This window comes from Pleurodeles waltl, chromosome 6 (assembly GCF_031143425.1).
Source record: "Pleurodeles waltl isolate 20211129_DDA chromosome 6, aPleWal1.hap1.20221129, whole genome shotgun sequence".
Classification (NCBI taxonomy): domain Eukaryota; kingdom Metazoa; phylum Chordata; class Amphibia; order Caudata; family Salamandridae; genus Pleurodeles; species Pleurodeles waltl.
The window spans coordinates 1220037923-1220054567 of NC_090445.1; the positions used below are offsets into that span (position 1 = coordinate 1220037923).

General features: G+C 47.8%; 1 protein-coding gene across 1 annotated transcript in view; it reads left to right on the forward strand.

Moving 5' to 3' along the window:
- CHCHD1 (coiled-coil-helix-coiled-coil-helix domain containing 1) overlaps positions 1-16645 on the forward strand; it is a 139042-nt gene that overhangs the window by 113549 nt on the left and 8848 nt on the right. Inside the window, exon 2 of the mRNA XM_069240529.1 lies at positions 118-236. Coding sequence (XP_069096630.1) covers positions 118-236 — 119 coding nt within the window. The remainder of the gene's footprint in view (positions 1-117; positions 237-16645) is intronic.

Here is a 16645-nt window from a genome sequence, read left to right on the forward strand (position 1 = left end):
GCAGTGTTTTTTTTCTTAGTTTTGCATTATTTATGATTTGTTACTCATTTTTCATGAATCATACAAATAGTATTTTGAAGCATTGAAAATAAGATTTAAACGATTCTGTCTTTACAGAGGCATCCTGTCTTACGGAAATGTCCATGATGATGGCCTGCTGGAAGCAGAATGCATTCAGCGACAGCATGTGTGCCAAGGAGATCCAAGCCTTTTTTACTTGTGCAGTTGCAGCCAAGGTATTGGTGCCTAATTAAAACAAAAACCGTGCATTTACAGCTCCTTGGGGGGAGGCATTTAATTACTCATAGATACATTGATGAAGTGACCCATATTAAACTAATGGAGTGCCACTTGTGCTAATCAGTATTGCTGTTCCTCTTTAATTCTGTCCTTCAACTTTCTCTTGACAACTGTTCAACCCATTTTGAAAATATCCTGCAAGTATTCCCAATTGAGACAGCTAAAATATTTGAATTATGCCTGGACATGTTCCAGTGCCAAAATACAAGTATTCGTCCCCACAAGATGCACTTTCACATAGATTTAATATTGATCCCTGAATGCCTACTGCGCTAACTCTAGAAACTGGACATTTCTCAACAACCTCTAACTTACTTGCCTGTAGTGGCCATTTTATTGCCAGGCACTGTGTACCTCAGGCTTCAAAGGTGACATCCTGTATTATATTGCCTATATTATTACAGATTGCATTCATCGCCTTCTTATATCGAAATGTAGGGTAATCAATAAAATTACCCAGGTTTGGAAATATTTAAAGGATTCATTCTGGGGTTTTATACTTTACAACAGGCAGGTATACTTGAGACGCTGAGGCTGCGTATTTCTAATTTAGAGTTACAAATATTTAACCAGGAGAGGAGATCTGAAGCCACCCATGGCAAGGAGATAATGGCTGATATCAAATGGACCTTGGACCAGTTTCATGGAGCGTCTGGGAGAGGTGTATTTCTTGATGTGAAAGGGCACTAGGAAGAGATGTATTGAGGGAGGACTGACAGGCAGGGTAGTTTCATGGTTACTTAGATGTGAGAGAGGCCCTGACACTATATTATGCTTTTTTTTTTAAAGGGGTTTTACATGACAGGATATAGCCAGGACAGTGCGAGCGGGTTGTGGGGGCGAAAGAAATATGTAAGATCAGATATATTCACAGTTCCATTCTGTGAACATTTGAAGCATATACATAAACATTCAGTAGAAATACGGCACCTGAGGTACACATCAAAATTTGACCGGGTGTAAGGAAAGGATAACTGTACGGGTGTTAGCTGTATACACTAGAAATGTAAAAAGGTGAGCAGTGGCACAAGATAAGAGAGCAAATTATATCTAAGGAGCACATTGGTAAGAGAAAGATTAAACCACTGTCCATTTACGAACCCAAAGAACTAACAAAATATTCCTCTAACTCTCCTCGCTCCTGTGTATGATCCGAGGCAATGGTGTGAAAGAGATTCATGATGGGTAGTGTAAGGGTGTTCACGATGCGTCCCTTTGGAATTCAAGGATCTCCTGAGCTCTCTCCTGTTATCAACAGGGATTATGCATTGTGGCATATGGGTGCGCTTTCAGCAGTCGCTGGTCCTCGCAGTTCTTCAAGTTCAAGTATCATAGCAGACCAGGCCTTAGATCATCCTCCCACTATTTAGTCTCTGTGAGCATGATTCATGCGGACCTCTTCCGCAACCGCCCATTTGGAAATGTTCCTCAACCAGCTTGAATGTGTAGGGGTTGTCGGGCTGAGCCATTTAATGGCTTTTTGGCCCAGAAGTACCTGACTGATCTCAAGCAATATTGCCCACCCCAGGGCCCTGTTCAAAATGTAGATTTCCTGCCAGTAAGTGGAGAGAGAGAGCGGGACAGGACCATACCATGTGCATGAAGTCTGCTATGTTGGCCCCACAACATGGACAGCTGTCCAGTCTAGTGTCATATATAGCATGTAAAGTATGTGGTGTGAGGTATGTTCTATAAAATAATAGTGAAAGTTTGAAACGTGCATTGAAGCTGACATTTCGCACCCCTTTGTGGACCTTCACCCACTCTTGAGCCGACAAGGGGTTCTCCAAAATGCCCTCCCATTTGGTCTGTGTGCTGAGGGTTTGTGGTGGTAAGTCCTTACGCAGCACCCTTTATGTATGGGTGATTAGGCTGTAGTCTTGGGCCATATTTAGTCAGGTTGTCAGGGTGCAGAACTGATGCAGCGCCATGGGGAACGTTGGCCAGGCCGTGCAGGCCGTAGTTGAGATTCTTATGTATGGGAGGTATTGTCCTGAAACCAGGCAGAATATTTCTATAGCTGCATCCCGGGTGATAAATCGTCCTTCAGTATATAGGTTCCCTTTGGTATTTCAGCCTCCATCTCTCAATTTCTGTATCAACATAGAGTTGGCTATTTGCAGAAAAGGTTGCATGCCCCACAGAGGTAAATCCGGTGTATAGGACGTGTGTCGAACCACCCGCCGGGACCACTCCCTCCAACATCTTCACCAACTGTTGAGTAATATGGGAAAAGGTAGTGGGAATCCACAAGCCCTTCATGTGGAGAATCTACGAGGATTTTCCCTGGTGTGTACCCTGTAACAACTGTTTCTCCTAGTTATCTTCGGGGTCCAGCCAGTGACTACGTGTTGCAAGTGTGCCACCATCTGGGAAAGTTCTAAGTGTGGCACCTCCATACCTCCGACTCTTGGTCCCCTGCGATGTGAGGAAGCACTCCTTTCCAAAAGTCTTTGCATACAATGGAGAAGGGACTATATCACTCACTCGGTATTCAGTTATCCACCTCCGCAGCCAATATTGCAATCCTCAATTATGACTGGTTGCTTAAATAGATTACCAAAGATATGACCGCATGGCGACCTCATCACCTATCCTGGTTGGGCAGAATCACAGCTGTGAAATGGTGATTCTTCAGAAAGTTGTTTTTCTGTTCCAGACCCTCCCAGTAAACCCACCTGTAGGGTTGCTGGGAACACTACAAACGGCCATACTTCGATTCATATGGGCAGAACGACTCCCCCGTATGAGTAAATAAATGTGCTATCGCCCTCCAGCGGAGGATGATCTGGGGATTCTGCACTTTCAGAGCTACTGCCAAGCCGCGCAACTCCGCTACTTCATGGAGTGGTCACAGCCAGAGTCAGAAGCACTGGCTCTTTATTGCCTGAGCGGTTCGCTCGTACCCATCCTTGGAAAATTCCATTCCTCAAGTGACCACAGAGAGCACGGCATTTGTATTCTTCACTGATAACATGATTGACGTTGGAAGTCTGGGACTTAGTCACCGCGCACAGGGACCTGACAACATTTCCCTCACCCTTAACCCCACTGCTAGGGAATTCCGACTTCACCTCCTGGCTGGATTTAGGAGCGTTTTGCCACTGGCAAAGAGCAGAATGCCACTCATTTGGGCTCTTCTTTGATGAAGAGGGTCTTATCCCATTCAACCAGTTTCAATGCCAGTACGAGCTTTTAGAAACAGACAGACTACATTATTTGCAAATCAAGCATTGGCTTTCTTACAGCACTGTTAATCGCGGAGCACACCCCCCCACTTACAGCATTTGAAAAATGGCTCATTTTGAAAAGTAAGGACAAGAGAGTGGTGTCCGAGCTATACAACTTCCTTTTGTGGACTTTCCCATCAGATAAAGCCCTCAGTTAGAGACACTGGGAACAAGAATTAGGGAGACAGTTTTCTGGGAAAGAGTGGGGGATATATATTACTGTGCTAGACACGTAGCTACCAGCACCACGAGTATCGAAACTGCCCCAAAAGAATGACTTATTGGTATCTCACACCTCCCAGACTTCATAGAGGTAATCCTACCAGAAGGCTCGACCTGCTGGTGTCACTGTGGGCAGTGAGAGGGACTCTTCTCCAAATTCTCTGGGACTGCCCCTAGTTGGCTTCCTTTTGGGAGGCAGTCCTTGACGACATATACACCTGCTTAGATACGACCCTTCCTAGATTTCCCACTTACACTCTTCTACCTCTCCGTAATCCACTCACCTACGTGCTTAGGTCCGAAGAGGCCGTCAAATAAGCATTGCATTGGGCACTGCACACCAGACAATTCTTTCAGTATGGGGGACTGACACCCTTCTGACACACCAGGCATGGCTACATCAGATGTGGCATGTACTGGAAATGGAAAAATTCACCTAAACACTATCAGCTTGTGGCGACTCGTACAGAGAAGCACGGCCCCATTTATTACCCTGTTACCGTGTAGGTTCTCAGAACTAACTAGATATTTGCGACAGCTCCGCCTCAAGGAGCCACCACAATAAGCCTAACTGATGCATCCACACTACACAGTGACACCTGTACATGTGGGGGAGATTTCTGGACACTGCTTCAAATGTGTACTCTTGGGAGGGAGAGAGGATGGGGAGAGAAGGGTTTGTTGGGATTATAGTTTAAAGTTGGTACATACAGTTTCTAAGCCAAGATTTTCTTCAGCTTCTCAATGGCCGGTGGTTGTAAGTGGTGTACGTGTTATAATCTTTTAATAGAGTTGAACCATAAAAATCAAATTTTCCTCACATGTCTCTGTGGAATCACTGTGCCAGCACAAATTTCCTACCACCTAGCGTTCACCTCGGTCTCAGGATAAAAAATGGTACCTCACTTGTGTAGGTGGGCAAAGTGCCTGTGACGGGAAAGGGCCAAAAATGTTTATAAATTGAGAGGGATCCAAAGCGGGCCCAAAAGGGCAGTTTTTTTCATATGCTTTTAGGCTAACTCTGCTTTGGGCATCAACACAAGTAGACTAGAGTTATCAGTACAGATGGAGCTATGCTGGGTGGTAGGAATTTTTGTAGATTCCTATGGATTCCAGAAGTTTCCATCGCAGAAATATAGGGAAAATGGCTGATTTCAGTCAAAGTTGGAGGATTGCAGGGCATTGTGGGTAAGAAAATGGTGTGGGGTGCATGTGAATTAACCCACCCTGGACTCCCCCAGATGTTTAGTTTTCAGAAGTGTCTTGGTCTAGTAGTTTTTTTTCCAGGTGGCACCGTACCAAAGTCCAAAAAGAGCAGCCACCCACCATTGCATGTGGGATGATATTGGGAGTTAGCCAACCTCTCTTGGCCTACATGTAAAATCAAAACCCATGGGATGAGATGCTTTAGTCTGCGGTTGTTTGCCCCCGTCATTTGGGGTGGGGGGGGGGATAGCCATGCCCATGGTTGTGGGCAGCCCCCACCCCTCTATTTAAAAAAATAAAAATTAAATGCTTCCCTGGCCTGCCCGCCCTGGAGAGCAGATTGAGGGTAATAAGGTAATAATCCCCACCAGCCCCCATCCCCTGTTAGTGCAGAAAGTCTGTGCCCATTTATTTTTTTTGGGGGGGGGGCATTGCCATGCCCATTCTGGGCAACCCCTTCACTACCCAAAAAAATCCCTGGTGCATAGTTGGCTTTCTTCCCCACTCAGCCTGGGGGGGGGTGTTGGCAGAAAGACTGCCCATTTTTTTTTAGGGGAGAGGTGAGGGCGTTGCAGTGTCCTTCCTGGGCACCTCCCACCCCTAAATGAGTAATAAAAAAATAAAAATCCCAGGTGGCTGGGGGGGAGGGCTGGGCTGAGGGGGGGGCTTTGGGGGGGGGGGGCAGAAAGACTGCCACTTTTTGGGAGGGATGTGGGCATTACAGTGCCTGTATAGGTATAGATGAATGGAGATGTATATTAATATATTCTACACTATAAAGAGGGAGCAAAAGCCCTTGCCCAAGGAAGGGGTTGCTCCTCACTCCCTTGATGATACCTCTTCCGCCTGCTTCAGTGTTCAGGGGGCTGAGATAGCTCCATGAGCACAAAGGAAGTGAAATAAGCCGAACTGCTCATTTCACTGTCGTTTTCAGTAAAAATGTCAGTGAACATCATTTTACTAAAAATCCAGAACAGCCTGGGGAAGCTATTTTCTAGCTCCCGTGGCTGTTTAGGAAGAAAGTCCGACGTGCATGAGCACTGTTGGTTGGACGGCCCCAGGCCATCTGACGCATAGAAGGGGTTAAAACAATAGTCAAAACAAGTTTTCAGTTGTCTTTTTTGCTTTTCTTCTTTTTTTTTCTTCTGAAAATTCCATGTATTGGTATCAAAAGTCGTATCAAAATGTATTAGACTTTTTGTCAAGACCCTTAAAGAAACCTTTATTCAGTCTCTCTTTATCATCAGATCTGGGATTCATTTTTTATTCAGCAGTCTCTATTTCACATTCAGGTGGGTTGTTCCTTTGTCCCAGTCTGTGTTTGGTTCACTCACAAACTGGCACTTATTCACCAGAGAATAATCATCATTGATTTCACCATCCTAATCTTCAAATACTGTATCTAAATATACCCATTCAGGTGAGGCATATTTTCATAACTGGTGATTCACTCCCACTAGTGTGTGAATCCAACCATTTCTGAGTTTCTTTCTGGCTCACAGTGCTTCCTTTTGCAGGTTCTCCTTCTTGGAATGACTTCCTCGTTTTTTTTGTCTTTCATCAGCAGTCTTTATGTCTTTGCTTGTCAAAGAACTTTGGCTTCAGCTCAATCTGGAACTCAGACGTTAACCTGAGCTAGAACCTTGCTCAACTGCGTCTCTTTTGACAGTGAACTTCTTTCACGTGGTAGTCTTTGTAACCTTGATTTTCAACTGCAGTTTTTCACTGCCTGGATTAAAGACTGCTGCATCTTCAGGAAGTTCTGGTTCTTCATCTGAATGTTCACTCAGCTGAAACTTCACCCCTTCTGCCTGCTTTTGTACTTTGTATTTACCAGTTTCAGAAAATTCTTCACACCCTCTCTGGTTTACTCTTCAAACCCGAACTTGGATTTGAGGTTCACTTCGAGCAGACTGTGGCCCTCATTATGACATTAGCGGTAAGTGCTGCTTACCGCCATGCTGACTGCCGCCAACATACCGTGACCTCGGCGGGATACCACTATGCGTATTATGACCCACATATAGAAATCCACCACTATACAGACACACACAAGTCCGCCAGCCCAAAGGTCAGTGATAAACTGGCGGTACCAAAACCCATACCGTTATGCCAACAGAAATACACCCACAGCATTATGACCCACAAATCACCGTGACGGACACTCAACCGCAGTAAACCATTGGCGGTACATACCGTTGTGCTGAAAATACACACACACACTAACAAAACACCACCGCATTGGACAATTCAAATACATACACATACACCGCACCCACACCACTATAAAACACACCCACACACATTACCCCCAACCCCTTACAACTCACGAAAATTGACAACTGAGGGAGATACACGCCAGGAGCACCCACAGAATCAGAGCCACAGAACACCATCGCCCATACACCATCCACGCAACACACAACCCAACACATCACCTCACACACTCACACCTCTCACACTACACCAATGGCACCACAAAGACACCCCAGGTTCTCAGAGGAGGAGCTAAGGGTCATGGTGGAGGAAATCATCCAGGTAGAGCCACAGCTATTAGGATCACAGGTGCCCCAGACGTCCATTGCTAGGAAGATGGAGCTTTGGCGGAGAGTCTTGGACAGGGTCAGTGCCGTGGGACAGCACCCCAGAACAAGGGATGACATCAGGAAGAGGTGGAACGACCTATGGGGGAAGATGTGTTCCGTGGTTGCAAGACACCAGATAGCTGTACAGAGGACTGGCAGTGGACCCCCACCTCCTCCCCCACAACTAACATCGGAGGAGCAAGTCTTGGCGATCATGCATCCTCAGGGCCTGGCAGGAGTAGCAGGAGGACTGGACTCTGGTAAGTCAAATCTTTACTACTTTCACCCCCCCTACCTGCATGCCGTCACAAACTTCCACCCCTACCCTCACCCCCATCACTCCACCACCTCACATATACCCCACCATCACAACCCACCTATCCCAATCCCTGCATGCAACACCAATGCATGGACCCCCATCACAGACCTGCATGGACCCCCCCATCACCACAGCATGCACACTAGTGACAATCACTTAGCCAACCAAATCACAACTCACACAAGCCAAAGTTGCCTTGGTAATAACAACCATAGCGTGGAACATACCCATGCACAAGATGTCACACGCAGAAACATTAACACTGCATTTACATCCCCACGGGACCCCCACACAACGTCACCGGAGAGGAGGTGCCAGCAACATCCAGTTCCCCCTCCCCAGAAGAGGCCCACAGTGATGACAGCAGCTCTGCACACCTGGTTCAGGATGACCTACCTGGCCCATCAGGGACCTCTGGACAGTCGGTGACCCAGCCACCGTCCCAAACCACCACAGAGCCTCCCACCTCAGGAAACACCACCACAGCACCCACCCTACGGGCCCATACCTCTGTCCCCAGAACACGTCAATCTGCAGTGTGTCCACCACTACTGGGACCCCAGGCAATGCCACAAACACAGGACAATCAGGGACCTGGGATCAGTGGCAGTGGGCACACGGTTCAGGGGACAGAGGCACAGGACAACAGGGAAGCCCGGAGGACTGCTGTGCGACAGGGGGGGGACAGGCCCAGGGAACGGACTCTCCACAAGGCAATCACCAACATCCTGGGAGCATACCACCATTCCCAGGAGACCATGGGCCAGATACTGGCCAAGCTGCAGGAGACCCAACGGATGCAAAAGGGACAGTACCTGGGGATCAGGGAGGACCTGAGGGACATCCACACCACCCTGCTCACCATTGCGGGGGTGCTGGCAGACATGGCCAACACCATGAGGGAGGCAGTGGCACACCAACGGGCCCCTGACACTAGCCACACCGATGAACATCCCTCCCCCTCCGCTGACGCTAGTGGGCAGGAGGCCCCGCCACAGGAACAGGCCACAAGCACCCCTCCCCCTGCAGAAGGAGAACCACCACACAAAAGATCCCTGCGATCCAGGCAGAAGCCAGAGAACATTGCCAAGACCCCTGCCAGGAAATAAGACTCCCCTGAATGTCACCCGTGTGTCCCACTCTGTCACCCTGTCCACCTTGAACTGCCATTGTCCCACTCCCTATGCCCCCTTGGACAATGCATCTGTGATACCAATAGACTGGACTCTATCCTGGACATTCCTCCATCATCAACCCAGCCCATTGCAATAACCCCTACATTTATTATCACAGAAATAAACACCCTTGGAACTAATAAAAGTATGGAGTCTGTCAATTGATTGTAAAATGTATTAGTTTAACAAACTGTAAACATTGCAATTCAAATGTACAGTTATATATACATAAGTATGACCTGTAGTGGGCTACAGTAAACCCACCAGGAGCCAGAGTGGGGCACAGATATCTGAAAATAGAGATGCCAAAGAGTACAGTAAGTGGCCATAAATTTTGGAAAATCAGGCTGCCATGTACAATGTCCAACACAAAACTGCAATCGAAGGTGAAGTTAGTGTCTTACCTGTGTGTCACTGGAAGTACTGTTGAATTATAGTAGTTCTGTTGTCTGTAGCCTGTCTCCTCTTCGTCACTGTCCACATTCTCCACTGCTGCCACACGACCAGCTCCAGCCTCATCCTCCTGCAGAAAACGCACCTGGCGACTCAAGGCCAGGTTGTGCAACATGCAACGATGATCTGGCAGACCTTCTTGGGCAAGTAGCCCAGGGATCCACCTGTCAGATGGAGGGACCGGAATCTGGCCTTCAGGAGGCCAAAGGTGTGGTCAGTGATCCTCCTTGTTCGCCCATGTGCCTCATTGTAATGTTCCTCTGCCCTTGACCTTGCATTCCTCACTGGAGTCAGTAGCCATGAGAGGTTGGGGTAACCAGAGTCACCTGTAAATATCGAGGGATACCTGTTACCCAGACACTCACCCTAAGGGCCAACCTATAGGAGGCTGGCATGGCTTATAGTGGGTACCTTGTAGTACTTACACCTTGTGCCAGGTCCAGTTATCCCTTATTGGTAGAATAAGGTGTTCTAGCAGCTTAGGCTGATAGAGGTAGCTATAGCAAAGCAGCTTAGGCTGAACTAGGAGACATGCCAAGCTCCTACTATACCACTTATATAGCACTATATCACAAGAAAACACAATACTCAGAGTTACTAAAACTAAAGGTACTTTATTTTAGTTACAATATGCCAAAAATATCTCCGAGGATACCCTCACTTATGAGGTAAGTAATAGACACAAATTATATGTACACAAGCCAAAATCAGGTAAGTAACAGTTAGAAAAGTAGTGCAAACAATGTAGAATCACAATAGAATGCAATAGGTAGAAATAGGCCTGGGGCAACACAAACCGTTTACTCCAAAAGTGGAATGCGAGTCACGAATGGGCCCCAGGCCTATGGTAGGTTGTAGAGGGTCGCTGGGACTGTTCCAAAACACTAAGGGTGTCCAAGATACCCAGCCCCAAGACCCTGAAAAGTAGGAGTGAAGTTACCCTACTGCCCCAGAAAGACAGTATAGTAGAGATAGGGGATTCTGCAAGAACAACTGCCAGCAAAACACTGAAGACGGATTCCTGGACATGAGGACCTGTAAAGGAAGGGGACCAAGACCAAGAGTCACGCAAGTGTCCAGGTGGGGCAGGAGCCCACTAAACCCCAGATGAAGGTGCAAAAGGGCTGCCTCCGGGTGGAAGAAGCCAAAGATTGTGCAACAGCGGAAGGTGCCTGGAACTTCTCCTTTGGTCAGAAGATGTCCCACGGCGTGCTGGAGGATGCAGAGTTGTTTCCACGCAAAAAGACCGCAAACAAGCCTTGCTAGCTGCAAGAGTCGCGGTTGAGGAGTTTGGGTGCTGCCTGGGCCCAGGAAGGACCAGGACGTCGCCCCTAGGAGGAGGAGACAGAGGGGGACCTCAACAACTCAGAGAGCCCCCGCAGAAGCAGGCAGCACCCGCAGAAGTACAGGAACAGGCACTTAGAAGATCTGAGGACAGCGGTTGTCTCAGAGCCACTAAGGAGGCTCCCACGACGTCAGAGTCCAACTCAGCGAGTTGGGCAATGCTGGACGGAGTGCTGGGGACCTGGGCTAGGCTGTGCACAAAGGAAGTCTTGGAAAAGGGCACAGAAGCCCGAGCAGCTGCAGATCACAGGATTACTGTCTGGCGTGGGGAGGCAAGGATTTACCTCCACCAAATTTGGAGAGAAGGGCCACTGGACTGTGGGACACACTTGGACCCAGCTCCTGTGTTCCAGGGACCACGCTCGTCAGGATGGGAGGGGACCCAGAGGACTGGTGATGCAGAAGTGTGGTGCCTGCGTTAGCAGGGGGAAGTTTCCGTCGACCCACAGGAGATTTCTTCTTGGCTTCCAGTGTGCAGGGTGAAGGCAGACAGCCCTCAGAGCATGCACCACCAGGAAACAGTCGAGAAAGCCGGCAGGATGAGGCGCTACAATGTTGCTGGTAGTCTTCTTGCTACTTTGTTGCGGTTTTGCAGGTGTACTGAAGCAGACAGCGGTCGATCCTTGGCAGAAATCGAAGAGGGAAGTGCAGAGGAACTCTGGTGAGCCCTCACACCACTGCATTCTAGATGGCAGAGCTCTGGGGCACACTGGAGGAGCTCTGGGCACCTCCCCTGGGAGGTGCTGGTCAGGGGAGTGGTCACTCCCCTTTCCTTTGTCCAGTTTTGCGCCAGAGCAGGGCTGGGGGATCCCGAACTGGTGTAGACTGGCTTATGCAGAGAGGGCACCAGCAGTGCCTATCAACGCATTTCCAGAGGATTGGGAAGGCTACTCCTCCCCAGCACTTCACACCTATTTCCCAAGGGAGAGGGTGTAACACCCTCTCTCAGAGGAAATCCTTTGTTCTGCCTTCCTGGGACCAGGCTGCCCATGCCCCAGGGGGGCAGAAACCTGCCTGAGGGGTTGGCAGCAGCAGTAGCTGCAGTGGAGAACCCGGAAAGCAAGTTTGGTAGTACCCGGGCTCTGTGCTAGAGACCCGGGGATGCATGGAATTGTCCCCCCAATACCTAAATGGTAATTCCATGATCCTAGACATGTTACATGGCCATGTTTGGAGTTAATATGGTGACGCCACAATAGGTCAATACCTATATGTAGTGCATGCGTGTAATGGTGTCCCCGCACTCACAAATTCCGGGAATTATGCCCTGAACAATGTGGGGGCACCTTGGCTAGTGCCAGGGTGCCCACACACTAAGTAACTTTGCACCTAACCTTCACCAAGTGAGGGTTAGACATATAGGTGACTTATAAGTTACTTGAGTGCAGTGTAAAATGGCTGTGAAATAATGTGGACGTTATTTCACTCAGGCTGCAGTGGCAGTCCTGTGTAAGAATTGTCTGAGCTCCCTATGGTTGGCAAAAGAAATGCTGCAGCCCATAGGGATCTGCTGGAACCCCAATACCCAGGGTACCTAGGTACCATATACAAGGGAATTATAAGGGTGTTCCAGGGTGCCAATGAGAATGGTTAAAATTAGTCACTAGCCTGCAGTGACAATTGTAAAAGCAGAGAGAGCATAAACACTGAGTTTCTGGTTAGCAGAGCCCCAGTGAGACAGTTAGGCACCACACAGGGAACACATATATAGGCCACAAACATATGAGCACTGGGGTCCGGGCTAGCAGGATCCCAGTGACACATATCAAAACATACTGACAACATAGGGTTTTCACTGAGCACTGGGCCCTGACTAGCAGGATCCCAGTGAGACAGTAAAAACACCCCGACATATACTCACAAACAGGCCAAAAGTGGGGGTAACAAGGTAGAAAGAGGCTAAATTCCTACAGGCATTTTCTTTGATGTGAGGTCATTAAGAGGGGCAGCTATAGTGCCATAATTCTTGATTAACCTCTTGTAGTACCCAGTGAGGTCTAGGAAGGCTCCACTTGGGTCTGAGTTGTAGGGGGGGGGGGGGAGTCCATTCCATAATGGTTTGGATTTCCCCCTGTAGTGGTGCAATCTGTTCTCCACCTACCAGGTGGCCCAGATAAACCAATTTCCCCTGCCCTATCTAGTACTTTGAGGCCTTGATAGTGAGGCCTGCCTTTTGCAGGGCCTCCAACTTTCCACATGTGGACCAGGTGATCATCCCACGTAGAGCTAAAAACAGCAGTATAATCTAGATATGCTGCACTAAAGGCTTCCAATCCTTGGAGGACTGTGTTCACCAACCTCTGAAAAGTGGCAGGTGCATTTTTCAATCCAAAGGGCATAACTGTGAATTGATAATGCCCCCCAATGGTTGAAAATGCAGTCTTTGGTTTTGTATCTTCTGATAACTTAATCTGCCAATACCCTGTAGTTAAATCAAAAGTGCTTAGATACTTGGCAGATGCCAGTGTATCTATCAGCTCATCTGCCCTGGGTATAGGGTGAGCATAAACTTTTGTTACTTGATTAAGACCCCTATAGTCCACACAAACCGCATTTCTTTCTTTCCTTCTTTACTATGAGGTTTGGGGACAAGCATCACTGGGCTGGCCCAGGGGCTTTCAGATGGTTCAATCACTCCAAGGTCCAACATTTTCTGTACCTCTTGTTTGATACAGTCTCTGACATGGTCAGGCTTTCTATACATTTTACTTTTGACAGGTAAACTGTGTCCAGTGTCAATTGTGTGCTCACACCAGGTAGTTGTGCCTGGAACTAGTGGGAAGAGGTCAGAGAATTGTCCAAGGAGATTTATGCAGTTGTCTTTCTGCTCAGCAGTAAGGCAATCAGCTAGTACAACTCCCTCCACTAAGCCATCCGCTTCAGTGGTGGTGAAGAGGTCAGGGAGAGGGTCACTCTCTTCCTCCTGCCCCTCATCTGTGGCCATGAGCAGGGTTAAGTCAGCCCTGTCATAGTAAGGTTTAAGGCGATTGACATGAAGCAGCCTAAGGGGGCTTCTGGCATTGCCCAGGTCCACCAAATAGGTGACCTCACCTTTCTTCTCCACAATGAGATGGGGTCCACTCCATTTGTCTTGGAGTGCTCTTGGGGCCACAGGCTCCAATACCCACACCTTCTGTCCTGGTTGGTACTGAGTCAGGACAGCCTTCTGGTCATGCCATTGCTTTTGGAGCTCTTGGCTGGCCTGAAGGTTTTTAATGGCCTTTTTCATGTACTCAGTCATCCTTGATCTGAGGCCAAGCACATAGTCCACAATATTTTGTTTGGGAGCTTTTAAAGGTTGTTCCCAACCCTCCTTCACAAGAGCAAGGGGACCTCTTACAGGGTGTCCAAAGAGGAGTTCAAAGCGGCTGTAGCCCACTCCTTTCTGGGGTACCTCCCTATAAGCAAAACGGAGGCATGGTAACAGGACATCCCATCTCCTCCTGAGTTTCTCAGGGAGTCCCATGATCATGCCTTTGAGAGTTTTATTAAATCTCTCAACCAATCCATTTGTCTGTGGATGATAAGGAGTGGTGAACTTGTAGGTAACACCGCACTCCTTCCAGATTGCTTTGAGAGATGCAGACATGAAGTTACTACCTCTCTCTGATACCACTTCCTTAGGGAAACCCTCTCTGGGAAAGATTCCCAGGAGGGCTTTTGCCACTGCAGGAGCTGTAGTGTTCCTTAAAGGTATGGCTTCAGGATACCTAGTGGCATGATCCACTACTAGTAGGATGAATCTGTTTGCTAAAGCTGTTGGAGGGTCAAAGGGGCCAACAATGTCAACCCCTACCCTCTCAAAGGGCACCCCAGCCACTGTGACACATGAACAAGGCCCTCAAATCCAACTGTTCAAATTGCAGAAGTATAACATCATCTAGAACACTACTAGACTCTACAAATAAGGGATAAATGGACCTGGCATAAGATGTAAGTACCATTGGTACCCACTACAAGCCAGGCCAGCCTCCTACATTGGTGGTGCAGCGGTAGGATAAGTTCTTGTACCTGCTTTACCACTTTGTCATTGGTACTTTTCATAAGAAAACCATATACCTAATACTTAAAAATATACACAAGTAAACTTAGCAGTCTTACTTTCACCCTAAAAACTTTCTAAAAACTTTGAAAAAAAGATTTTCTCTCCGTCTTGAAAGCTCAAAACCTTTTTCTCCCACCCCTTTCTCTTCACCATGTCTGTAGTAGAGGCTACCCCCAAAGTTGTGAAGACAACTTATGACAATCTAAACTTTAAATGTTTGAGGGTCTCTGTATAGAAAGAAGTTTGGGGGTTGGTAAGAACCCTACTAAAGATCTCCTTCTTAACCTTCTCCTTGAAAGTGACCAGAGTCCGACTGGTCAACCCCAGGATCAGGAGGTAGAGGAGGGGGGTACCCAGATAGATTCAGGGGAGGGTCCTGAGAACTCTGGGGAGGGTACCTTCAAAGCCCTTTCACTTAACAGGCCATCTAGTGAAGCTGGTAGTAGTAGGAGGGGGGGGGTCCACACAGCAGTAGGACACCTTTCACTCCTAAAGGCCAGGTCACTAGGGTTCAGGTAGTCAGAGAAAGGTCCAGTTCTGCACATTACCTCTGTATCAGAGACTTCCTATACCTCCTACCCTGAGGATAACACCCTAGACAGGGAACTCGGAAAGCTGAGGTTGATAGAGGTGAGACTAAGGCTAAAGCAGCAACAGTTGGCCTTAGACAGGGAATTCCTAGATGTAGAGAGACAAAGACAGAAGTTTGGGTTAGTTCCCCCATGGTGGCAGCAACAGCAGCAATCTTAATAGTCATCCTGTTAGAGAAACAGATTCAAGAAACCTGCACAAGACTGCCCCCCTTACAAGGAGGGGGATGACATTAACAAGTGGTTTCCTGCACTTGAGAGTGCTTGTATGGTACAGTTGGTCCCTCAAGGGCAGTGGGCTGCTATATTGTGGTTATCTTTCACTGACAAAGGTAAGGACAGACTCCTTACTGTCAGGGAGAGTGATGCCAACAATTACAAAGTTTTGAAGGATGCACTCTTAGATGGATTTGGCTTAACCACTGAAAAATACAGGATAAAGTTCCGAGATACCAGAAAAGAGTCTTCTCAAGACTGGACAGACTTTGTAGACTGTTCGGTGAAGGCCTTGGAGGGATGGTTACATGGCAGTAAGGTGACCGGCTATGAAAGCCTGTATAATCTAATTTTGAGAGAGCATATCCTTAATAATTGTGTCATACTTGTTGCATCAGTACTTGGTAGACTCAGATCTGACCTCTCCCCAAGAATTGGGAAAGAAGGCAGACAAATGGGTCCGAACAAGAGTGAGCAGAAAAGCTCATACAGGGGATGACAAGGATGGCAAGAAGAAGGATGGTAAGTCTCCTGACAAGGGTGGGGACAAAGACAAAAAGAATTGTGAGTCTTCACCAGGCTTACAAATATCCTCTGGGGGAGGTGGGTCCAAATCCTCTTCTCACAATCAGAAGAAGCCATGGTGTTATTTATGTAAAAGTAAAGGCCACTGAGCAAGTGATCCCACTTGTCGAAAGAAACACCAAGGCTCCCACAACCCCAACTGCGTCCATTAGTGCCCCTAGTAATAGCGGTAGTGGTTGGAAGAATACTACAAATAGCCAGACAAAGGGTGTAGCTGGGCTCACCATTGGTAATGTACTGGGATGTTGGTCTAGTTAGGGAGACCACAGAGGCTGTTTTAGTCTCTGGTGGTATTGATTTTGCCACCTTAGTTGCTTGTCCCCTTAATATGGCTAAGTACAAGCAACTACCCCTAATAAACGGTGCTGAGGTTGA